This window comes from Anser brachyrhynchus, assembly GCF_964034855.1.
Source record: "Anser brachyrhynchus genome assembly, chromosome: 23".
NCBI classification, from domain to species: domain Eukaryota; kingdom Metazoa; phylum Chordata; class Aves; order Anseriformes; family Anatidae; genus Anser; species Anser brachyrhynchus.
Window position 1 is genome coordinate 3650575 of NC_137716.1, and position 25226 is coordinate 3675800.

Below are 25226 nucleotides of genomic sequence, written 5' to 3' on the forward strand. Positions count from 1 at the left end.
CTCAGCATTAACTGTTCAAAATACACAACCCCAGGCCACGTCGGAGGGAAGAGAGAATCCAACATAGAATGAAAGCTTGCTCTTATACCTGGGAGCTGGCAGAGAGACATGAGCAGATGCTTCTGTCCAAGTACAAAGTGAAATGTCTTAATAGTGGAAACATGAAGTCCGCGGGGTGTGTAAGGGTGGTCACAGAATTGTGCCTGAGCATCGGCTGTAGATAGGCAGTAAGGCCTTTTCAGGAAAGAAGCCTGCTAGGTTATCTAAGGTGCCAGAGAGTCGTGAAAGTGGTAGCTTGAGACTGACATTTATTTTTGCCCGTCCCATATTCTTTTCTTAATGAAAGCCACCACATCTTTTCACTACCAGTGCAACAGATTATCTCTTTATTGAAGGAAGCTTGAAGGAATAGGAACCTAGAGGAGATCAGAGGAAGTCTGAAGGAGCCTTTGTAAATAGTTTCAAAATGTCTTCATGGCAAGAACATTAGGACCACAAAATGGGCATGGGCAAGGTCAGAGATTATTTATGTCTGCAAAAATGGCATACATGGGAACCTCCTCCTGACTTGACTTATACAATACCCAGTCTACAGGTAATGCAGACCTCTCTAGGACTGTTTATACAGCATCTTCTAGAGCAGAAGACCCAAATAAAGTATATTCATTTTCCTCCATGGCACTTGTTTCTGTGTTTTCAAATTGAGTGTTTCCTGCCTCTGTAATAGAATAGTATTATCTAGTTAGCCTGTAGGAACACTCCGGTAGGGAATGACGTACTTACAGCAGGGAGAACAAGCCACCTGAGCTTCCTGAAAGTCTGCAAAATAGACTTTGGGGTAAGAGTTAATTTGCTTGTAAGTAGCTGTGTGCTCTCGGACATCCTGCTTTCTGGCGATGGGACTATTAGTTTGCATGGGAGCAAAACTCAGCCTTTGGCTAAGTGATGATTCTTGTTTTCTTCCAGATTAAGGAGATAACATTCCTGAAGAACACAGTCATGGAGTGTGATGCCTGTGGTGAGTTACTGAGCCGAGCTCTATACTCGACTGCCTCCTCCAAGTGTTTCATACCTTTGTGTCCAAACAAGTAGTAAAATGCCACCTGTGACCATCTGCCCAAAGGAATTAACCTGTTTCACAGTTACCCTGAGTGTCACAGAGGAATACTTGATATTAGTGATGCCTTTTTTCCCCCCACGGCATTCTGCACGCGTGGACCAGTGTTCCGTGTTGTTCTCGTGGCTCAGTGGCAGTTGAAGCTATTTACCCCTTCGCTGAGCGTGGGGTGCAGAATTAGCATGAAAAAGCTCATCTATATTTCCAGCAAATCCTCAGTGTTTGCGCACTTCCACAACTTCTAAAATAAGCTTTATTAGTGGTTCTGTGACGTGCCACGCTGTACTTCTCAGCATAGCTGCATTCTAGTGCAGAAAGCTGCCCAGCCACGTCTCTTAATAGCCCAGCCCATGGCCTGTGTTAGAATTGCCTGGGAATGAACACCGGGTATCCTGTGGGATATAGCTGGCAACTCATGAGCTGAGTGGAAGAGAACATCACCCCCAAGAGGCATTGATCTGCTGTTCCTTCAATCCTAATGTTGTCACCTTCCAAGCAAAGAGGGTGTTTACAGAGGATTCAGGAAACAGGGTCGTAAATTCTCCCATGCAGATTTTGCCCTCTGCTCCCCAGTAAATGGTTTTTCTGGACTGGAACCTACTTCAGTATATCTGGCTTTCGGAAAGCGTGGTTCTTGGAGATGCTATGTTATTTGCCAGTACACTCAAAGGGCGGAGCAAAAACCATTTCTGCACTTGGAGAGATTGTACTGCTGGAAAAGAGATTAGCCAAAGCTTCTGGGACCTGTAGTACAGAAAAGCATTCATCCACACCAATTGTTTTAATAACTTGCTCATAAAACTGTCTTGAACTTTCTGTCTGTTACTTGATCTCTGCCTTCCCCACTTGGTTTTCAGCTCTATGTGCGTTCTTCTCCTGTACTCTTTGCTGTAGAACCTGAGCCTCTTTTAGTCATGCATTGAACAACGTGACTCGCAGCAGTCATTTGTGCTTCTTCTATTATTCCCCTGAAAGAGAAGCACGAAGAGAGGAGGCCTTGTTTTCAGTGAAGATTTTGCTGCTACTGGTGGTGGTACAGTGTTGTTGTTTGGTGGTTTTTTTGTTTTGTTTTGTTTTTAATTGGGCTTTTAAACTGGGGAAAGCAGGACCAAAAAGTGTCCTTGTCACTTAGAGTAGTGGGTGTGGGAGATCTGTGACAACTCTAGCTTCTGGAAAGTTTATTCACAGTCCTGAGTTAACCTTCAGTGAACTTCTGTTTCCTGTGTAGATGAATTCTTCGTGTTGCCTTGAGCTGTAGGAGTTTAGTTCCTGCCCATAATTTTGATTCAGAGGCCTTAGGTTCTGAAGTCAGGTCTTGAGGATAAAGACAAAAACCTGGCGTTGGGCCTAAAAATTTAAGGAAAGCTTGTGCACAGTGGCGTGGGGACAAGTTTGATGTGTTCATTGTGCTTCTGAATAGGACTGCAGTAGCATTTTATACGGGTTAGAAATTCCTGCACGTCACATGCTTAGATATACCATACTGCTATATGCCAGCCTAGACGTGATGCATGTCTGAATAACAGATTGATTTCTCATCTGCCAGGATGAAGGAAGGTTTCCTAGCCCCATGGAGATAAAGATAATGCCATGGCATGAGAGCCTTATGTGAGTCTATTCCTGCTGTGCACCAAGCTGACCTGTTTAAGATGCCTGCCCCTACTGGGGAGATTTTGGCTGATAGCCCTCCACAGCGCTTCCCAGACTTAAGCCTGTGCTGTGTGGGTTGTGCTTAGCTGGGTGTCTGAGTCCGTACTTCCACTGGGATGGAGATGTAGAGGTACCAGGGAGAGAACTGTTCTCTGTGGAGCCCCAAAACCAAGGGCATTACACAACAAGGAGGGCAGCACAACAAGAGTAAAGGACTAGGAGCTAAGACTCCTGGACTTTGTGTGTTGTTTTTTTTTTGTTGTTTTTTTTTTTTTTTTGTCTGCTCTGAGTCAGAAATCTGTCCATCTGCTGCTTCTGGCTTTGTTTTTCTCCATTTACAAAGCAGAACTGTAACTGCCTAACCGTCAGAAAAGCTGCAAGGAAATGCCCTGCATGTGAGGCACACTGAAGTCTTCTAACTGAGACAATGGCACCAGCTTATGATAGGCTCTGGCAGTGACAACTCGGTCCTTAATGCTCCTTTTGTCCTCTAGGCATACGCCCTGAGGTGACAGGCCCTGTCATCACCCTGACACAGTTTAACAGATGTGTCCCAAACCCCTGCTTCCCTGGAGTGGCCTGCACTGAGACTGGCACTGGCTTCCGCTGTGGACCTTGTCCCCCAGGTTATTCGGGCAACGGGTCCCATTGCACGGATATCAACGAGGTAAAAAAAAAAAAAAAAACAAGTAGGATGGGCTGGGAGCTACAAAAAGGTCTCGCTTTTCTTGGAGTGTTGTGGGTTCGTGTTGTGGTTGTGAAGAGAAGTCTTGCAATTCCCCCAGGAGCTGAAGTTCAACAGAAACATCATTTCACTGGAACGAAGTCTGTTTCTCACCCTGCCTCAAGCAGTGTTCTGTGTTGGTTTTATATCCAGTCTAGCAAGGCATTTGTTTCTAAAAGATACAGGGACTCAGACAAAATAAATCTTTTGGTTTGTACTACACAGGAAAGTGAGTTTGGATATCCCATTTGGTCTTAAAATCTTTTGAGCTAATCGCTGACGAGTTGTTAGAGATAAGATTTATTATGTGTGAAACGGAATGAAATGCTACCCAAATAGTCCTTTATACAGTAAATCTCACCACACTACATGAATTGCTTAACTTCTGCCCGTAAATCAAACCTTGCTAGGGAGATATTGTTTGATTTTCTTTTTTTTTTTTTTCCAAAAAATGTGACATTCGATTATGTTTATTCTGTCTGTATGCAGAACTTTACTCAACCATCAAGCAACCATGTCTTGCAAAGCTGTATCATCTTATAGCAATTCGCTTTAAAAACAGCTGAAGTTAAAAAGGTCCATGGGACATTTTGAGGTTGATGATAATCTGTTAGTCACAAAAATGTGGGAACTGCTGCATTAATGTAATGCATCTGCTAGCACAGCGCATAAGAATTCAGTAAAAATAACAGTGTTGCAGAAAATAAAGCAAGCATTAATATCAGTTTTGGAAAGACAGTTGCTTCCCAGAGTAGTAAACAAACAACTGTTGTTGTCTTTCAAAATCAATGTAAGAAATTACCCAGTCCTCTGGATTCAGAGACTGCCAGGAAGGAAAGTGTGAAGCGAAGCCAGCTCTCTGCCTGGGCAATTGATGTCACCTAAGAAGAATTAGTCTTGAAAGTTGATTTGTTTTACTTGTCTGCACATACTGGAATTTGGGAGCACTCAGATTGGGAAGCTGCATTTTCCACTTGCAAGGAAAGCCAGCTACTTCTATGCATTTTTCTCTTATTCTTTAGAAAATAAAAGCACAATAGTTGGATCTCACCCAGCGAGGCCTGCTTTCAGAGCTGCCTTCACAGCTGGCCTTGAGCGAGCCTGTGTCGCAGCTCTCCACAACTTCTTTCTTGTTTACAGTGCAATGCAAACCCCTGCTTCCCGAAGGTTCAGTGCATTAACACTGTTCCTGGCTTCCGCTGTGATCCCTGCCCTCCCGGCTTCACGGGGCAAATGGTCGAAGGCGTTGGACTAGCTTATGCCAGGGCCAACAAACAGGTAAGGCACAAATTCTTCTGTCTCCTTCAGAAACCATCACCTCTTCCCCCTCTGTAGCTGTAACTAATTCAAGGGTCCTGGTGCCGACAAAGAAATGGGAGGGAAATACAAGATGATTGCATTATATTGATGGTAAGACTGATGCAGTGAGAGGATAGGCTCGCCAAGGATGTTCTAGCACATCAGCAGCAAAGCAACTTCTGCTCCAAGATCTTACCTCTGCTGAATTTAAGCAGGTCAGAATGTCACGTCTAGGACACCTTCGTGGCTGTGAAGCCAGCCGGGGGAATCCCTCGTGCTAGGACACAGAAGAGTTGATACAGCTACTTGGTACTCAGCCGCCCCCCACGTAAACAGATATAGACAGATTAAAATAATAAAAAATAATAATAATTAAAAAAAAGAAAACGCCTAGGCTTACGATAGTATAAGAATATGTTGACAAAAGCAAGAATGGCACGTGGGTTGCATTACTTAGAGAGCTGCTAGCTGGTCATAGGAGGCAGTCCTTGACCTTCTTGCTCCATTCACTCTCTTCTGTCCTTTTACAGTAAGCAGATACTCTGACAGCTCAGCTCAGAGCTAAGCTATTTCACCAGGCTAAAATCTCTGGTGACTTCTAGAGGGTGAACAGCTTGCCTGGGGGTCAGGAATGTGGCTGGGATCTGGCTCAGGCTCGTCTCACGGAAAACTTTAAGCTCTCAGTCCTAGTGCAGCATGCTGGGGGTTTTGCTTCTGCATCTAGTGATGCCCCAGTTCTGTAATCTGACATGGTATCTCCTTAAGAGTGAATTTAATGTCTACTTTGTTCTTCCTGGGCAGGTCTGCACTGACATCAATGAATGCGAGACAGGTGCTGCCAAAAATTGTGTCCCAAACTCTATCTGCATCAATACACGGGTAAATATTCCTGGAAAGCCTCGTGTAGATCTCTCTTCCCTGGGCTCTGGGCCCTCTGTTTTCTGTGGCAATGCAGCTGCTGAGGACAGGTTATAGGAAAGGTTGCCCTGACTCATGTTACAGTTGATTCCCTGTTGTGTTTTTTTTGCAGGGATCCTACAAGTGTGGGGCTTGTAAACCTGGTTTTGTTGGGGATCAAATCACAGGCTGCAAAAGCCAGACAGTGAGACGTTGCCCTAACGGCGAAATTAGTCCCTGCCACGAGAAAGCGCAGTGCATCGTGGAGCGCGATGGGTCCATCTCCTGCGCGGTAAGGCCCGATCCCTGCCGTTGGGATCTGCTCGCTCCCCTTTCTCCTGCGCTGTGCTTGCTCTCCTGGGTCTGCCACTGCCCTCTCCTGGAGAGCGTGCCTTCCTGGCACAGACCTGCTCCCCATTAACACCTGGGCTGTGGTAGTGCATCTTTCAGAGATCTCAGCAGTGGGCTGCTCCTGGCACCTCAGATCCTCTGTTGTGTTGTTGCTTTTTTTGTCTGAAGCACTACACATTTTTCAGTCATAGAGCATTACAGGCAGCTGAGAAGGGGGACACCATTCAAACAACCTGGGAGAGCCAAGAAGTTTTGCTGCTGCATCTTTATAATTTCAGGAACAAGCAGAGCTCTTGTATCTGAACTATTTTAAAATACTATTTACAGCTTAAGTGTCTCTTCCAGGCAATATTTCACCTGTAGAGCATTGTGTACGTGGGTTTGCAATGTTTTCTGCTGGTTCTGTTGTAAGGCCTTCAGTTTTGGAGGCATACCCCTGCCAGGGGACTCACCAGCAGCCTCATTTTGTTTATCTGCTGTCTTCCAGTGCCTTGTGGGCTGGGCAGGGAACGGCTACGTCTGTGGGAAGGATACAGACATTGACGGAGTCCCTGACGAGAAGCTACGCTGCTCTGACAAAAAGTGCCGCAAGGTAAGATGCAGTCCTTGCATGTTTAGGTGGAGACAGCATATCAGAGGAATGCTTAACCGGAAGTGGGCAGTTCTGATTTGGGGGCAGGCTCCCCTTCGAGGCCCTGCGCAGCATTCAGAGCTCAGAAAGGCTCTGACATTCACAGCTTGCCAGCACGCCCTGGCACTTTGTTGTTACTTTCCTTTCAGGATAACTGCATGACCGTCCCCAACTCTGGCCAGGAGGATGCAGACCGGGATGGAATTGGAGATGCTTGTGATGATGACGCTGATGGAGACGGGATATTAAATGCTGAGGTTTGAGTTCTAAGGCTTACCCTGACATACCTAAATGTACCGAGAGGTCCTGCAAAGCAAACTGCCTGCATCTTTAATGTGAATTCAGAGCACCTGCAGGTCATAGCATGGAATGTTTCCTTTTAAATCTGGATGGTGCGAAGACACCTGTTTGTGCAGCCTGCACCCTAACTACGGTAGCATGCTCCTGTCCCCTCAGCAAGTCTCTCTCCTGCAGGACAACTGCGTCTACACGCGCAACACCGACCAGCGTAACACAGACAAGGACAACTTCGGTGATGCCTGTGACAACTGTCGCCAAGTGAAGAACGATGACCAACGGGACATTGATGGTGACGGGAAAGGAGATGAGTGTGACGACGACATGGATGGAGATGGTAAGAGCAGCTGGAGAACGTCCTCAAAGAGGTGCAGCTGTAGCAATGTAAGAACAAGGCAGCTGTTCAGCATGCAGCTGTAGATCCTCAGAGCAGGTACCAGCCTTTGGAGGCTTAAACTATACAAGAGCAGCTTATTTCTGATGGGACAAAGGACAGCTCAGTTCTTAAAATGCCAAATGAGCCGTCAAGCCAGTATCTTTCACAGCTCAGTCCTCGCAGGGGTTAAAGATCTATCTTCAGGCTGATGCTAACAATTTTTATTAGCATTTTTATTGGGCACAGTCACAAGTCAAACCTGTTTCAGGCTTCAGAAAGATGATGTACTATGCAAACTGATCTCAACCCAGACAAGGACAGTGCTTTGTGCTGCAGTTTCAACTTGTGAAGAAATACACTGATATCCAATTTGTTAGAAGCTACTTGCTCAAGGCAGTATTTGTCAGGGCTGTATTCCGAGAGGAAAAAAAAACCCTGGCTGGCTTTAGAAACAGTCTGTGCGCTAGTGACGCTGTATTTGCACAAAGCCTGCTTTCAAAAGCCAGAAATCACAACGGCTGCTGGCCTGAGGCATACATATTTATTTACAGATTATTTCCAATGCATCTAGTGCTGTTTGGGTCCTGCTACTTCCTGCCAAGCAGCTCCCCGCTAGCATGATTTGCTGGTGTAGTAGGTAAATGCAGAGAGGCGGGAAGTGAAGTCATGCAGGTTGATCAATTAGATTGTTCATTTCCTGTCTCAGGCGTTGAAAAGGCACTGTCTGAATCTTCCATGTCACCTAGCCAAGATTAACCTTGACTTATTTTATAATTTTGTAGACGTCTACTTTGGAGGAAAAAGAATCTGTCATAGCTTAGGGAACCGCAGACAGCTTCATCTTCGTCCTCTTGGCCACTCACTCCTGCACAGCTCTGGTGCCAGGTTGGAGCCACATTGCCGTTCTTCAGCTAAGGAATGCAGTTAGGGACATTTCCTCTCAGGTTCACGTACAATAGTGTGCTTAGCCATCTGTCATGATGCAGTCTGAAATATGTTTTAAGATCAGTTGCTGCTGCTGTCTTCCTTCCTCCGTAGCTACTAGGATGTAGTGTGTAAAATGTACACTAAAAATCAAAACTGTTGCTTTATTGCACAAATTCATCTGTCCTACGTTTTTGCCATCTCTTACATCCAAAAGAGATCTTGCTGCGTATATCTTAATAGCCCTGTTGGCTTGATGTGTTCTTTGCTTGTTTTACAGGGATCAAGAATCCAGTGGACAACTGTATAAGAGTTCCTAACCCTGATCAAAAAGACAGTGATGGCGATGGAGTAGGAGACGTGTGTGACAGCTGCCCAACAGTCAGTAATCCAGACCAGGTAAGTAAGCACTCCCACTTTAGCAGTCTTACAGCTTCGTTTCTCTCAAGACATTGCTCACATCATCTGTCTAAGGCAGACACCCAATAACTCACCACAATTACCACTTACAAATTTTAGCTGCCATCCTGCAGCACATACAGCCCCTTGAGATCAACCGTCCTAGTGCGTAGGAAGGCAAGTCAAAGAAACAGCTCTGCTCTTGGGCCCTCTCTCTTACTACTCTACTCATCTGAGTTTAGAAATACTTCTGCTTGAATTCATCAGGGCAATTTGTAAATACTGCAGAAGGAACTCTCCCAATGTTGTCAGCTCTGTTTTCAGTCAGAATGACAATGGCACTGAGGCTAACGTCTCTCTTGTTTCTCCTTTATTGCCTAATTCGCCCATTGAGCTATGCGAAGTTTAAATGATTATTGCTTTATTTTCCTAGAAAGATACAGATCATGATCTAGTGGGAGACGTCTGTGACACCAACCAGGACAGGTGAGAGTTTGCTGCAAAATTTATACCTAGATTGCATGAAATCCTGGGGATGTGGGGGTGGAAGGCATGCACTGGTAACCATGACAAGCTAGCTCAGCCTTAATCTGTGTCTTTTTATTCAGACAAGGGAGGGGGAATTTTCTTCAGACTTCAAAAAACTTTCCAGTGGAACTATTGCCCAAAGGCTAGCAGATGTAAGCTTGCTGACAGCAGGCTTGCTTTTCATTAGCTGTCACTCACAAATTTGTTCACAGACAACAGCTGGAATATTTCTGATCTATTGTTTGCGTAACTAATAGCTCAAGATTTTAAAAGGCTGAAATCAACAACTTCTGCTGTTCTTGTAGAGGACCCCAGCTCCTAGAAAGGGCATGCTTATTTAAAGATTATCCACTGATGGTTTTTTCATCTGTATAATGCATTTTCTCCACCAGTGACGGGGATGGTCACCAAGATACACGGGATAACTGCCCCTCAGTGCCTAACAGCTCCCAGGTGGACACAGACAATGACGGGCTAGGAGATGAATGCGATGATGATGACGATAATGATGGAATTCCAGATGAGAAACCTCCAGGCCCAGACAACTGTCGGCTTGTCCCTAACCCTGGCCAAGAAGACTCGGACGGTAAGGGAAATGTATGCACATTGGCTCTGCATGGGGGTCCTCTGTTCCTGGTGGCTACTACATGAGTTTGACTTTTAGAGATAGGCAGAAAGTAAGATCTCCTCAGTACTGACTTGAGACAGCCCCGCATCGTTTTTGGCTCTCTGGTAATCCTGACAACAGGATCATATCTGGGACAAGGTCTCTTCCAGAACTACCTACCATGTAAGGTGTTACTTCTACTCACAGCATCTCTGCGATCAGGAGGAAAAGCATCAGGGTTTCTTCACAACCAACATATGGGAAAAGAAAAAGTGCAGCAATGCTCTGAGCACCTCTTAACCTTGCACAAACATGGCTACCTAGCTATGTCCGCTAAAAGCTAGCTGAGTAAAACTTAGGTGCAAAGGGTAGGAGAAAGTGAAAGCTTGTTACGTGTTTTCTTCTGTCATGCTCTCAGGTGATGGTGTGGGAAACCTTTGTGAAGAAGACTTTGACAGAGACATGGTGATTGACAGAATTGACGTGTGCCCAGAGAACGCAGAAGTGACACTAACAGACTTCCGGGCTTTCCAGACGGTTGTACTGGACCCTGAGGGTGATGCACAGATTGATCCCAACTGGATTGTCCTCAACCAGGTAGGAGACTACGCCAGACCTGGCGAGCAAGCCCCTACAAATCTGGGTGCAGTTTTCGTTGAAAGACAGTGTGGGTCTAATGCTAGTATTCAGTAAAACCTTAGCCCTAGAGACTCACCTCTGGTGTACCTCGCCTCTGATCTTTCAACGAGGGTACAGTCAGTAAGTTTGGAGATGGCTGTGCTAATAAGTCAACATTCATCTTTCACAGGGCATGGAAATTGTCCAAACCATGAACAGTGATCCTGGCCTGGCTGTAGGTGAGGCACTTATTTTTGTCCTATTGGAAAATCATCACTCATTTACTGTGCACTTCTCAGTGAGGCTTTTAAAAGTATTACAGACACTACTTAATGATTCCATCTGCTTCCTGGGAAAATATTGTTTGTAGCAGGCTGAGTCTTCAGCTTAAGCTTAGCAAAAGCTACCTTCCCCCATCTGAATTTGGAAAGAAATGGACCTATGTTTTACCTGAGAATACAGAGTATTTGTTTTCCTAACAATTACAGGTTACACGGCATTCAATGGTGTTGACTTTGAGGGCACATTCCATGTCAACACTGCCACAGATGATGATTATGCTGGCTTCATATTTGGCTACCAGGACAGTTCCAGCTTTTATGTGGTCATGTGGAAACAGATGGAACAGACATACTGGCAGGCAAACCCCTTCCGAGCAGTAGCAGAACCCGGAATTCAACTGAAGGTAAGGACAGCATTGAAAAAGAAGTCAGTAGAGGATTTTTGTTTTTCTTAGCTGTGCTGCTTGGACACATACATGGGGTAACAGCTACGGTCAGTCAGTTATTTATCCACACATTTTACCCGTCTATTCTCTGCATTAGGCAGTGAAGTCCAAAACGGGCCCAGGCGAGTACCTCCGCAATTCCCTCTGGCACACTGGGGACACCACAGACCAGGTCAAACTGCTGTGGAAGGACCCTCGCAACTCTGGCTGGAAGGACAAGACATCTTACCGCTGGTTCCTGCAGCATCGGCCTCAAGTCGGATACATCAGGTAAGGGGACTTAATTTTATTAAAGGAAAATATTAAATTATCAAAGGAAATTATTTTTCCATTGCATGGCTGAGTGGAGGTTTAACACACTAAAAAGCACCTCCAGTTCTCTGGTAAAAAGGAGGGAGATTGTCTGACTGGAACAAATTCTCTAAGTGTTTATCAGGCTCACGTGTCCTACATGTGCTTATTCTCTTCCAGAGCTCGCTTCTATGAAGGCCCTGAATTAGTGGCAGACACTGGAGTTGTCCTAGATACAACTATGCGAGGAGGACGCCTGGGAGTCTTCTGCTTCTCCCAGGAGAACATTATTTGGTCAAACCTGCGTTATCGCTGCAACGGTAAGTTAGCTTTGAAGGTCAAACACAGGAAATTTTGCCATTTTGCTTTCAAGAAGTTAATCTGTTCTTGGACAGCCTACACATAAAACTGTAACAGGATATCATGCAGTAGTTTATTCTGTTTTTCATTTCCAGTTCTACTTCTAAACTGTATTTGCTTTAATTTCCTTCTCCTCAGATACCATTCCAGAAGACTATGAAACATTCAGAGTTCAGCAAGACCAACCTCAGTTTTAAATGTCTGTCCAACAAAATTTGCTTTAACAAAAAGTGCTCAGCTGCCCCACTATTGCCTCTGGTATACTGTATAAAGAACTGTAAGTAATGTACCACTGCACTCTGCACAGCACCAAGTGTCACTGCATTATCTGCCATCTTTTCTACAGCAGCAACTTTTCTCTAAATGCTATGAAAACCTCTTGAAACAGCAGAGGCGTAGACATCAAGTGTGAATAGAAACCCATGTTGCTGTCAACACTAGTTCTCTACGCTACATGGAGAAAGATGTGCCGAGAAGCTACCTGCAGTAGCTGGAATTGAGTAAGTTTAGCATGGATGATTCCCAGGAATCTTTTCCCTACTCAAAGGCTCTCAAGTGTAAATGTTCTCCTTTTCAAGATCTACTGCAAAGCAAACACAGCACTAGTCTGAAAAGGACACAGAAAGCAGCTTATGTCCAAGTTGCTCACAAAATATTTTTAAAAAGCACTTTAGGGAGAGTATCTTTGTTCTGGAATGTTGGATAATAAATACTCTAACAGACTTCTTGGTCACGTGCATGTTGCGCTTTCCTCTTCCAAAACTCTTCCAATACAGATGTGTAACACAAACCCTCAAAAGCTGAATGCAATAGGACTGCTAGAGAGCCCTCAGCTGAATTAATAATTCTGTTAGCAGTACAAATACAGAGGGAGACATCTTCATTCAAGAAACTCCCTCTAGCTAGACTGTCCTACCCCTTCTTGCTGATTAGTGGCAGCTAGTTGCAAAATGGTAAGCGAAGGCTTTACATTTGGTCTGTCTTATGACACCATGCCAGGAGTCCAACACATAGCTGAGGAACCAGGAAAAACTGAAGCTGTTACTATTAAGAGGTGCTCACTTGAGCTGGGTAAGGCAGACCCTCACAAAGAGTTTCTGTAGGTGGTAACCTGGAAAGTCTTAAATCCTGCAATTCTGTGATCCCCAGCCTTTTCCAGCTAAACAGTTACCCAGCAGTATTCCAGTCTGCCTAAAGAGAAAATAAGTCCGATTTTGCAAGATGTTTCAGGTAAGCATGCTAGGTGTGAACAAACTTTTCCTCTCCTCTGGGAAAGCTTATGGCAAATCCGTGTTTTTACCAAGCACAGGTCTCCACAGCTATCCGTATCTGAATTTCACATTCTGGAGGCAACAGTGTAAGCAGAGAACTGCAAAAAAGAACACTAGTTTTGCAAACAGGCTCATTTAGACTGTTCACTTGCTGGTCACAGCACTTTGAGAATATCTCCATTCACCGTTCTGAGACCTTTCTCCAACAGGAAGAAATGCAGAGTCAGTCCAAAGTACAACACCCCCTATACAAAATGCCTTTAAGTACTCAAGGGATGTTATATAGCTTCTAAGAAAGCGATTCTAAAATTGAGATGGCCAGAGATGGTGTGTTACCATGCTGACAGCTACACATCCACCTTTTACTTACACTGAAACCTAATGCGCATTTACTCAGCCTTGCTGCGATCGACTTAATTATGCTTCACACAGAACACCGAACCAGAATGACAGCTTTCTGCCCAGCACACCTGTCCCTTAGGTCAGAATGCTGATCGTAGCCGAACCTTTCCCACAGAGAAGCATACAACAGTATCGGAAAAAGAGGAGTTCCATTCAAAAGAACGGTGAAATAACTGCCCAAGCTGTGGGAGTTGGTCATTCTCAGACAAAGATAGCGCTGTCTTGGTAGGATAAAACTTTTTTGCATCACTGACTCTACTTACCTCTACAGTGATGACCAACGTAACGCAAGATTTACTGCAGTGAAAGCTACACCCACTTGTTACAGCATGCATGTGTGATGATCTAATCAGGCACGTGTGCACATTTACATGCTCATTTGCTTTCAGAAAATCCAACAACTCACATGCACAAGACAGACTCTCCTTATCCTAAAATGCTCTGAAACTATGCAGCAGTCCAGGAGGTGACCAAGCCTCTGACCTAAAAGCAGAGACAGTCATTACACTGTCACCAACACACTTAAGAACTCAGGGACTCCTGGAGATAGCTGACAGTCTGAGACTTATCACAGTGCTTTCCATCTTTTAGATCAGTCTGCAGTTCCTTCATGAAGACTAACATGGAGTTCAGTTTTCAGAGCTGTAAGAAGCCAGATAACAAAAATAATTCAATTTTGCCATTTCTTTATAAACATGAGCACTGAAAACACTAATAATTTCAACACTGAAAACCTTCAGTCAAAAAGCAAACAAACAACAAACAAAACTAAGGAAGAAAAAGCTAAGCAGCCAGAGACAAAAACATTTGAACTTTTATTACATTTCATTTACAAATAATGCAAAGATACAAAGACAAAAGCCTTCACACAAAAAAGAAAAGATTGAAAAGAATGTACATTTAGTTGAGCTGCTTTTTCACATCATTTCTCAGATTGCAAACACTTAAAGCCAACTTCAGTTTTCCACTTTACCTATAGAAAAACACAATAAATAAAACTTTTATGTCGCAGGGACAATTTTTCCAGAGTTCCTGTGCCACCAACACTGTAGCTGAATATAGGATTGCATATATCAGTGAAATAATCCACAAATTATTTTAATAGAAAAAGTTAACTTGTAAAGAACAGTATATTATACTGTCTCTGAAAATGCATAAATCTGACATTTTTCCCCAAGCTCAACGAACTACATAAAGTTGTTTTTAGCTGCCAGTCTGTGAGAGAAGCTGCCAAAAGCAGCTGTATTTAATTTTATTAAAATCAAACTTTCCCTTCATAAGTACTAATACATTTTACTTCCACTTCTTCTATAAGGAATCCTTCCACAGATGGGGGCTCTGTTAAGGTAACAAGTAAAAGTATCTAAAAGTTCTAATTCCTCCCCAAATAAAACCTCAATATCTACTGTCTTATTAGTTAATAGCTGACTGAAATACAATATTTTAATTACTATGCTGTATAATGCTGACCAAAGATCGGTGGATGTGTATACAGTATTTTTATACACACAGTTATCTCCCGTGTAGATGCTCATGCCATGAATATTCAGGATCCAGTAAGTAAAGAAAGTTCTGTTTAAGCAAGCCCTATCCCCCCCAACATTTTGCCCCATAAATATTATCACATAACTTTTATGTTCATCATCTACTCTGCAAGAACAGAAGTTTTACCTATTTATCGTCTCTATGTTTAACATCTTAGAAATTCCAAAATTGAGCCAAGCTTAATCTTTTCCTTTCAAATGGAGGCTTGTAATAATAACGTATAAGCAAGGATATTTGATAACTGCTTGCTTTTCTTTCTTGACAAATAGCCACAGCAGATTTTGTTGAATTAAAAAATTGCCCTTTGTATATTATAATTCAACTCAATTTCTATGAGTAAGTTTAAGCCTGTAAAATTTCTGAAGGAAATACGGACACTCCACTACTACAGTTGCAGAAACCAGTTCTTAAATTAGATTTATAAATGGAGACCTTTCATCCCTTTTTTTTCTAAACCACAGTATAAAAAAATTGGATTGAATAATCCATAGGACATGTACAAATGAACTTTACATTTCACTGTACAGATACAGCAGTTCAAAAGGCAGAGTAAGATACAGCGTTCTGAAAGCAGATGTCCCTAATGAGAGCCAACAGCACTTTGTCAGTATATCCCTTTGTACTTTGCTCTTTAAATGATACTAGCTCCGACTGACTTCACATCTGAAAACCCTGCCCTACTTTCACAGATTTAGTCAAGATTCATTACAAATATAAACCTCTTAGCGCGAGCTGAAGCCTTATCCAAGGCTTCCCTTCACCATTAGTCAATTATGACAATTTAAGCTTATTGAGGGAAGAACTTCTATTGCACATTTACGGGAAGAGCTGAAGGGTGGATGAATCTGCACAGGTCTCAGACTAATCTTTAAAGATTTAGCAAAATTTGCATGTGGTAAAGAATAACATTCTCAGGGGCAGAATACACATTTTCCTGTAACTCTACGTTTTCCTATTTAGAAGTCTCAACCGCAATTAAAAAACCTCCCAGCTTACTTGCAGCAAAGCGTGCCCTTGGATAGATTTAAAAGCTTTTATCTGCATGAGGTTGTAATTATACTCAATACAGAAAAACTGAATGAATCAGAGCTTACAGTCAGGCAAATTTCCATTTGATATACGTGCTGTCACACAGCAGTTCCACTAGAGAGCGTTTTATAGACTTGGAACCTCAAAGCAACACGACACAGATCAATCCCCTCCCTTCCTTTCCTCGCACCACACCGAAATCACCTCCCAAAGGAGGCAGTAAACAGAATCTTTTGAGACATTTAAAATACAAGTGGAAACCATCACGCAGCGAGCAGTTCTGCTCTGGCAGAAAAGAAGTGTCAAATCCAGAGAACGTTTGGCCCTGTACAAATCACAAAAATGAGCGATGAATTGACTCTGTTTAGGACAAGCAGTCTCACTCTCTACAGTTTCTGAGACTTGCATTTCTCCAGCAGAAGCACCAACTATTTGGGTTTTGTCTCATTTTCACATACATGTTTGAGAGCTGGGTGATGCTGCCTTTGTTAAGTGTGTTAGCGTAAGGCTCAAATGCAGCTCCCGCTTGGAGAGCAAATTTTCCAGGGACAAGAGCAGGGAGGGAGATTTTGTGACCGGTTCGGCATTCTGATTCACACGCTGAGCGCTGTCTGTTGCAACCTTAGGTCTGTTTGTCCTACTTTGTTTATTGACGAATATTCTAAGGTAGACCAGGAAATGAAATCTAGATAAGATTCATGTGGTTTAACTGCCCTCCCACCCACCCCAAGCCTCTGAGGGTTTTGAAAACATTTAGTAGAAGAGTAAAATACTGTAAGAAAGCAATTGTCATTTCACTCATCTGCCTGCATGTTGAACACCTACTGGTTTCTAACACAGCAAGGTCCACTTCAGCCTGACTCACGTGCCACAGAAAAATGAGAAATACATAAACTACATACTACAAAAACTTGATCTAACAGATATTAAACAACAACCATTTTAAGAGCAACAAAAGCCACGCTAACACAAACATGCCTGCTAATTCAAAACCAGGTGATGTCTGGGGTGCCCTTTGGCAGACACAAACCTTACCGAGCCAGCTCTGCGGAGACCCCAGGTTAAGTTCCTGAGACAAACATGACCGGCACCTCCTCTCCTGCTCCCCGCGTTCACCCAGGTTCGGTGCCCTCCGTCGGAGCTTTTTGCCACAGTTAGCAGCAAACTAGTCCAACCCTAGCTCAGGTCGTCTGACTACAAAGCCTCCACTTCTAAAACTGAAATTAAAGCACACCTCAAGCTGAGGTTTATGCTGCAAGACAGGAAAGCCACCATCGTTAGCACCAAAGGGACACACAAGTACTGCTGGTTTTAAATTCGCTTTTTCTAGGTGAGTGGGCAAGCATGGACACGTGTACACAGAGTTCTCCCAAACAGACAGCACCTGGACAAGCTTAAAAAACACAACGAAGAAACAAAATACAAAGCAAACTCTCCGGTGCCCTGGCTGCCGAAGCGCTGATGCACACAAGGTTGCCCAGACTCCAGCCTCTCATCCCAGCCAAGCTCCTTCAGCTGCGGTCACACTAACCAAGAGCAAAGGCTCGCAGCTGCTCGTTTCCATCCATTAGCTCAAAGCAGAGGAGACAACTTGGTCAAAACAGGGTTTTAAGGAAAAAAAATCCAGCCTCTTGACATCAGCCTGCTCGAAGGGAATCGGTGCCTAGCAGCTGAAACGCCGTCGCGCCCGCTGGTCCCAAGGCCCACGCATGCAGGCAGGAGCAGGTTCCCAGGTGAGCACAGGGACATCCGAGGAACATCCCTGGCTCCGCTGCCTGTTTCCAATCTCCCACCGGGCAGCGTAGGAGAAGGCTGTTTATTAACGGGGAGGGTTTCTTACACCAGCTCAGATAAAGTGCTCCCTTCGCACATGGGTAAAACTGTTAGCTTACAACGCTGCTATCTGAAGCAGATAATTAACGTTCCCAGCCAGAGCTACTGTTCAAATTGTTATTTTTAGTTTAGCGCTCAATAAAAGGAGCATGCAACTAGTGACAAATTAAATTCAGCATGTCCACACTCTAAAACAAACTAGTTTAATATGTGCCCTACTTCAATGACACATCAGTTTCCTAAAAGCTGGAAAGGACGGCAAGAAAACGTAACTTATCTCTGGAGCAGTATGTTCCCACACGTAGCTCCCACAAACACTTTGATTAGCTTTTCTGCTGATAGGTTTATCAGTCTTGTTTGAACACATCCGCCACCAAGAGGAAATACTATCTGCAAATTTAACAAGTAGTAGTTTAGGAGTTTGTATAGGCTGAAGGCAGGCAAAATTAAGGAGTAAAATAGTCTAACCTGTCATCTCCATTTCCATCCTTATCATCATGCTGTACGAAAACGTCTGAAGTATTGTCATCGCTGAGAGCAGTGTCTCGCGTACGTGACAGCGATGACAGAAATACCTATGGCAGGCACAGCATTAAGGGAAACACAGACACCGTAGCGACAGGTTCCTAACAGCTGCTGCTGACTCCAGAGCCAGGAGTCACCGCCGAGCACTTTCGCTCTGGTTTTTGTTCCGCAGTCCCCAGCTGCAAGGTGGGACGTACAACAGCAGAAATCCAAAGAGACGCAGCTCTGCAGGATGCTCACAGTTTTGTCAGTTTTCCCCCCCCATGCAGAGCCAGCAGTCAACACTTTTGTTCTAATAGCCTACATAAACCAGACAAGGTATTTTCTGTAAACCCTCCCAACTTTCTAGCTTGCACCAGGCTCCTTCCCAGCAGAGTCACCTGCCTTTTCCCTTGTAACGCGCACAGCCACAGCAAACCGCCCCGCTGCGCAGCCACAGCCACCGGGAGCACGAGTGCGATGGCAAAATCTTCTCCAGGACCCGGCTGGACAACACAGACGTGAGAGCCACCCGCTTCTTCGCACTGAAATACAGGAACTAACGGACCCACCGCCAGCACAGCCCAACAGTTCAACATATAAAGAAATGCTCTGACACTTGCATTCAGTCTAACGCAACGCAGCTGCTCAGTTCTCTCGTTCTCTGTGCTGAATGCGGCTGCAGCACCTCTACAGCCCTACTGAGCGTTTACCCCAGCACAAGCATTGTGCCAGAAGGCTCCTCACTGCAGCCATACCTGGAAAACAGCAATAACTAGGGAACACTGAAATTCAGACAGAAATTTAGTTACCCAACAACTCACCCAGGAAATTACAGAAGTAACGACAAGTATTACAGCAGCCCATGAGAACGCAGGGGCCCCCCACGCTGCTGTCCTGCTGTGGTTGTCCAAACCCAGCTCTCAGAGCAAAGAGCATCACCGCGATGCTGTTGGCACCGTGATGCACACACAAAACACAACACATCAGGGCAAAACAGATTCACCGTGTTAGAAACCCAAGGACAGGAGGCTCTACGTCTGCTCTAAAAAAACCAAAGTGCAGGAGGGAAGTCAAAGCACCACGTACAACGAGAAGCATCACGCGGGGATGGCTCCTGCAGGCTCTGTAACACGTGGGCCTCGCTGGACACGCTGCATCTTAGCCTGAAAAAAGGGGTGCTGGCACCTGTTCTTGCTCTTTCTGTGACTTGCTCTCATTACCTGTAACCTTCAGAAATCCACAGTGCTCATACACTCTTCATATTTCAAAAAGCAGAAAACCTGCAACAAATAAAGAGCAAAGCATCTGTGCTGTCCGTTTTCTGCAGCGTTAGGTCAGGCGAGAAGAGATTTCACTGCTGGTCCAAAAGAAGACCGCTATTCAGTTCCCCACTACTTAGTTTCCTTAAAAGAAGTGAACTGACTTATAGCAGATGTATTTGAAAGGGTTAGACAAGGCTCTTCTTGCTCGTTAGGTAATTACCAACGTTAAGTTGACAAGTAAGACTTGAACCACTTCTCAGACCAGCACTCCTCGCTACCTGCGGTCAGCACATCACACAGCGACATTTTATTTCTATCCGGATTCTCCATGCCGTGCATTTGCTTCCTTGTTACGCTCTCTACCGTGTACTTTTCCTGCAGTTGCCTCTATGGCAGCCACAAGTCAATTTACTGAAGAAAACAGTAAACATATTTTACCCCTTTAGGCCTTTATTTTGATAAAATTGGTCAAGCCCACATAAGGCAATATACACCACAGATAAAACCACCCCCCTCCCCCCCCACAAAAAAGAAAATAAATAACACAAATGAATATTGTACGTAATGTAGTGTTTTGTTTTGCAGTATAGAAATTTCACACAATGATTCTGTTTAAAAAGGTAAAAATGATTTATAATACACAGTTATAATGTCATCATGGTGCCCGCATAGAAAACTGACATGCAATCCATGCCTACACTGCGCAGTATAAATAATATGCAACTAAAAATACAAAGAACAGGAACACTACAAATTTTTTTTTTCCGCTTTTTTGTTTTTTAAAAAGAACATACACATGTAACAAACGCTACCTGCGCTTTCACATTGCCATCACAGTGACGGGGGTTCCATTTGTCAGAGGAATAAACGCTTTTCTCCTGAAAGCACAGCATACAATTTAACCTAGGGTATGATGAGGGGGCTTTCCTCTTCCTTATGGGACAGAGGGGGTTTCCAAGGCGAGTACCATGCTCAGCAAGGGGCAGATCTCCAGCCTTAAGTATTTTTTTTCTACAGAAATCTGAGGTTTTAGAAATGGACACCTAATTTTTGAAGGATATTTGAGCAATTCTACGTTATCGGACGCTGCTCTTTACAAACACTCAGAGGGCAGCTCTTCCTCTTAGCGGAAAGTTTCAAGCATTTCTGTTGCATGGCTTTGCACCAGGGTTTCTCAGGCACACTTTTTAAGAAACTCAATCCAATCTAATTTTCAAAAAGGTAATAAAATGTACAAATCATTAATAATTTCTTCGATTAATTTGCAGCCTCTTTCTGGAAACCTTTTCCCCTCTTTAAAAGAAGAAAAAATAAAAGGAAAAACTCAAAGGTTCTCTGTACAGGAAAAGATTTTGCACAGTCAAAGATCGCTGGCGAAGTGTTCACTGACATGCAGAAGCAGTAGTGAGCTGACAGGTTGGGTGCTGCCTGCGGTCGGTCACACATGCAGCAGAGAGAACGACCTCAACTCGGCCTGTGCAGATTCATTGGAAAGAGAATGCAGACTGCTATGTACAACGACGAGAGCCTCCCCCCCCCCCGCCACCTGCACTGCAAGGAACAGCAGAAGTCTGTTTTTTTCTTTTGAAAGTCACAGTATTTTATACACTGAAAGTTTATTCCTATTAATTCCCCATTGTATTGGCAAATGCAACAGTCTAGCTTGGGAACTTTTTAATATATATATATTTATATATATAAAAAAACACATGTTGTAGGGAGGGGGAGGGTTCATTCAGCAGGTATGTTTGGACAGTAACCCTTTGAGACACCAGACAGTTTCAAGATTTAACTGAAAAAGGTACAAATAATACTTTTTTCTTCTTTTTTTTTTGCCAAGTGATTTTTTTTTTCTGCTCTCATCCATCCCTGGACTGCGAGGGCCAACCACTCCCAACAGCTCTCACCCTTTTACACACAATTTAAAATGAAAACCGTGCTAATAGGTTTTTAAATATTATCACTTGTTCCCAAAACACTGGGGATCCGCTCCACGTTTACATTTGACAAATTAGTATTGTTTTTGCTTTAAAACCAGCCTTATGCATATGCACTTAAAAATATAACCTTTAAGGGGAGGGGGGGAGAAAAACCCCTCCCAAGCGCAGCTCGTATGCGACGCTGTCAAGAAACTGGCCTTCTGGGAAGCAAAATGCAAGAGCTGTTGAAAGAACTGCTCCGGTTCTCAAAGGGTCAGTAATAAAAGCAGCTTGCCTGCCCGCTACCGGGGCTTAAGAGATGAAGCACATTTTCATACACGGCCGTCATCTGCTTCCCACGATGACTTCATCTTCTTCCCACTCTCAAAGCACCCTTCTCCGTTTGCCCCACAAGAAAGGAACAAAACCTGTATTTCTCTCAACTAGATGGTCCCTAATTTTGACAGTTGCATCCAGACGTGTTATTTTTAAATTAAGGCCATTTTAAATGTCTACTTACAAGTCTAATAAACAAGATCTCTTATATACACATGTAGTTTTAAAAAAAATTAGAAGGTAGCATTTAGCAACAGCTCCCTGTAAAAGTCTCCAGTTAGGAATCTGATTCTCCTACTTGGATGCTTCATTCTGAAGTGACTCTGGTTTTAAAAAAATAGATCACAAACAAGAATTTACATGCATGAGAGTCATTCGCACAAGAGAGCGATACAGACAGAAATCCCATCGAGGAACTAACAGTACTGTCAAAGAGACTATGTGAACTGCAAGAAGCGTATCCGACTCACACTGTACCTTTCGGCTGTTTCAAAGCAAAGGACTCCGAGTCACCTGTGCCCCAAATACTCTTGTTCTTTTAGGGTATCCTCCTGTTCGAAGCTACCTCTTTTTTTTTTTTTTCTTAAATTGAAAAAGCATTAGCAATCTGAAACAAGCAGACATCAGGAGTTAGCATGTACTACCGGGTGTAAATCCTAACAAACATTTTCAACAAAGATGCAGGCTAACCTTTCAGTTGCATGGGAAGGAACAAAAGAAAAAGACACAGGTAAGCAAAGAGATCTAAAGAAAAATACTTTTAGTGCAAATGGTCAACTAATGGCACAGATGTGAGCAAACACGCACCCAAATTATAGAGATCCCAACAACGATTCTGCTCAGCAGTGTTTGCATGAATCTCAGGACGGCGTCCCACAGATTTCTGGAAGCACACAGAAACCTAGTATAACTCATTAAGAGCAGTCCAGCTCCTCCGTTATCGCTTGCTGAAAACAGCAAGAAAATCCTTCTCGAGGGGAACGGGGCAGGGAGGCCAGGTAGAAGTGCTGAGGGGATTTTTTTTGCTTAGAAAAATGACAGCTGAGAGAGAACTGAGACGATTTTAGACAAAATACAAATTCAGGTGATGCAGACTGAGTCGAAAGAGAGCAGATATGGAACGCCCATGCCAGGGATGGGCATGGGGAAACAAGAAAACAACTCGTCTTGAAATGAAAACAATCCCCAGCTCTTTTATTGAGGCTGTATTTAACAAAAATAGCTGCGGATGTCCACCCCCTACTGCGTGGAAATGCTTTCCTCTAGCTGGTATTCATTAACCTCCCATTCGGGGTGTTATGCACAAAGTAATTTTTGTTTTGTTAATGAAACTCAAAATAATGTTAATTCCTAACTTCTACTGAGAAGGGACGTGTACTTACGGGGTCTGTTACCGTGCAGGTTACAGTGCAATGCTGCCAACATTTTAACAGTGCCCCAGTAACTGCTCTACGCCTACTGGGCTCTTGATAAATCCTTAAACATATTTTTCAGATCTGATAAAGTCCCAGGTGCAGAGATTTGGGAATCATCATAAGTTCAGCCGTGACATTGAAGTGAAATCACCAACTCAGTCAGTGAGTTTTTTTTTTTTTTTTATATCCGCCATTGATAAAGTGTCATTCACCATTCCGTTTTACTGCAGCACAGAATATTAACAAGGACTAACAGAAATAGTCTATTATGAATTTAACAGAATCTCAACCTGTTCAAGGATACAGTACTATTTCACTGTGGAACAAGCTATTTTTTCCCCAGGGTGAAAGAAGGAATATTGAAGTTCCTGCCACCCTATCTCGACTATATAAGAGGGAAACATCTAGACTTGCCCTAGGCTTCTTTACTTCTGCTCAGCATCTGTTTAAAATTCCAGTTAGTTAAAAATACCTATATATATAATATATATAATATATTTCTGGAATAAAAACACAAAAAGATGTACTGTACAAGTATTATGTAGAGTGCTTCAACTGGCTGTATGTAGTTTAGCTACTTTGCTAATATCCAAATACTTAAATAAAAAAAAAATCATAAATAATGGTAACAGAATAAGTAATGAATAAGAATAAAAAATAAAAAATAGTCATCATGGTTTGAGCCAGGCATTGCTATAGAAATGCCCTTCCTGTTGCCCAGGAATCTCTCACAAAGTAAAGTTAGAAATATACTCTGCAAGTTAGTCTCCTATATTCTTTTAGCTGCTTTAAAATGTTCTGATCCTTCCTCCGTGCTAATCAAGTAATGAATTATAGTACTTTTTTGTGTGCTCAGAAATGCTATATATATGTATACATATATATAAATATATATATATTACATATATATTTGTTAAAAAAGCTTTGAAAATAGTGTTTACAGTCGCCTTTTTGACTAGCCAGCTACAAAAGGCCGTGGGGCTGCCCGGCTGCTTTTCCGCTTTGCCAAGTACACGAGTTTGCTCAGGGCATGAGAAGAGGCAGTGGGTGCAGGACGACAGTCAGGGGAACAGACCTGGAAACAAACATGGCATATCGATAAAGGAAGAAGCGTTTTACTCTACAAAGCAGCTGTCACGAAGCAGAGTCAAAACCGCAGAAGCTCCCCCAGCCCCTCCCGGAGGGTGGCAACGCAGAGATTTGCTTTCGAATCGGTGGGGGGAGGGGGGGGGGACAGTCCTCGGCACCTTTCCCCGTCCCAAGCAGCAGCCAACGATTTGGTACGTTAGAAAGAATCTCTTTACCCTCGGCTCTGGACCTTCCTCGCCTGCCCGAAAAACACCCCCTCCTAGTGCAAAGGATAAATTGATAACTGAACGCTGGAGCTTTGGTGGGGGGAAGGGGGGGGCTCTGGAGAGGAGAAGGCTGATGGAAACTCCTTACTCATTAATGGCAACGAGTGGGTAAGGGGTGAAATACGGCGCGACAGGGAGTAGGGGTCTGCAGCGCTGCAAGCTTAGAACGACAAGCTTTACTCATTGTACACGTTGTACAGGACAGAGCTACCGCTCTCGGTAACCCCTGTTCTGACACGACTGACCCATGGGACTCTCTAGTTCGGCTGGGCGCCAGGAACAAGCGCCGTTCCCAAGCTCCTGGTGTCCACGCTTCACAGCCGGTCCATCCTGAACGTGTCCTCTGTGGCGGGGTCGGTGAGGACCATGTCTGGGTCATTCAGCATGTGCAGTCCATCCAAGGTTAAAGGGTCAATTTTGAGTTCATCCAGAGGGAACTGGGAATCCGTGTCAAAGCTGACATCGCCCACTCCTGCCAAAGAGCTGGTCAGTTCTTTTGATAAGCTGGGAGGAGATTCTCCTGTCACTGTGGGGAAGAGGAAGAGAGAGGTACTGG

At 43.8% G+C, this 25226-nt stretch overlaps 2 protein-coding genes across 9 annotated transcripts in view; one reads left to right on the top strand and one right to left on the bottom strand.

Moving 5' to 3' along the window:
- COMP (cartilage oligomeric matrix protein) overlaps window positions 1–12525 on the top strand; it is a 35355-nt gene extending 22830 nt beyond the window's left edge. For all 5 annotated transcript variants that reach the window (XM_080566406.1, XM_080566407.1, XM_080566404.1 and 2 more), the window contains 17 exons: window positions 967–1018; window positions 3262–3434; window positions 4632–4769; window positions 5592–5669; window positions 5821–5979; window positions 6526–6630; window positions 6819–6926; window positions 7144–7303; window positions 8547–8665; window positions 9099–9151; window positions 9586–9779; window positions 10219–10397; window positions 10609–10657; window positions 10907–11103; window positions 11243–11415; window positions 11617–11756; window positions 11935–12525. In XM_080566406.1, the coding sequence (XP_080422532.1) occupies window positions 967–1018; window positions 3262–3434; window positions 4632–4769; window positions 5592–5669; window positions 5821–5979; window positions 6526–6630; window positions 6819–6926; window positions 7144–7303; window positions 8547–8665; window positions 9099–9151; window positions 9586–9779; window positions 10219–10397; window positions 10609–10657; window positions 10907–11103; window positions 11243–11415; window positions 11617–11756; window positions 11935–11993 (2136 nt within the window). In that variant the 3' untranslated portion in view covers window positions 11994–12525. The remainder of the gene's footprint in view (window positions 1–966; window positions 1019–3261; window positions 3435–4631; window positions 4770–5591; window positions 5670–5820; window positions 5980–6525; window positions 6631–6818; window positions 6927–7143; window positions 7304–8546; window positions 8666–9098; window positions 9152–9585; window positions 9780–10218; window positions 10398–10608; window positions 10658–10906; window positions 11104–11242; window positions 11416–11616; window positions 11757–11934) is intronic.
- Window positions 12526–14260: 1735 nt separating this feature from the next.
- Window positions 14261–25226, bottom strand: part of CRTC1 (CREB regulated transcription coactivator 1) — a 52885-nt gene continuing 41919 nt past the window's right edge. For all 4 annotated transcript variants that reach the window (XM_080566423.1, XM_080566422.1, XM_080566420.1 and 1 more), the window contains one exon: window positions 14261–25196. In XM_080566423.1, the coding sequence (XP_080422549.1) occupies window positions 24985–25196 (212 nt within the window). In that variant the 3' untranslated portion in view covers window positions 14261–24984. The remainder of the gene's footprint in view (window positions 25197–25226) is intronic.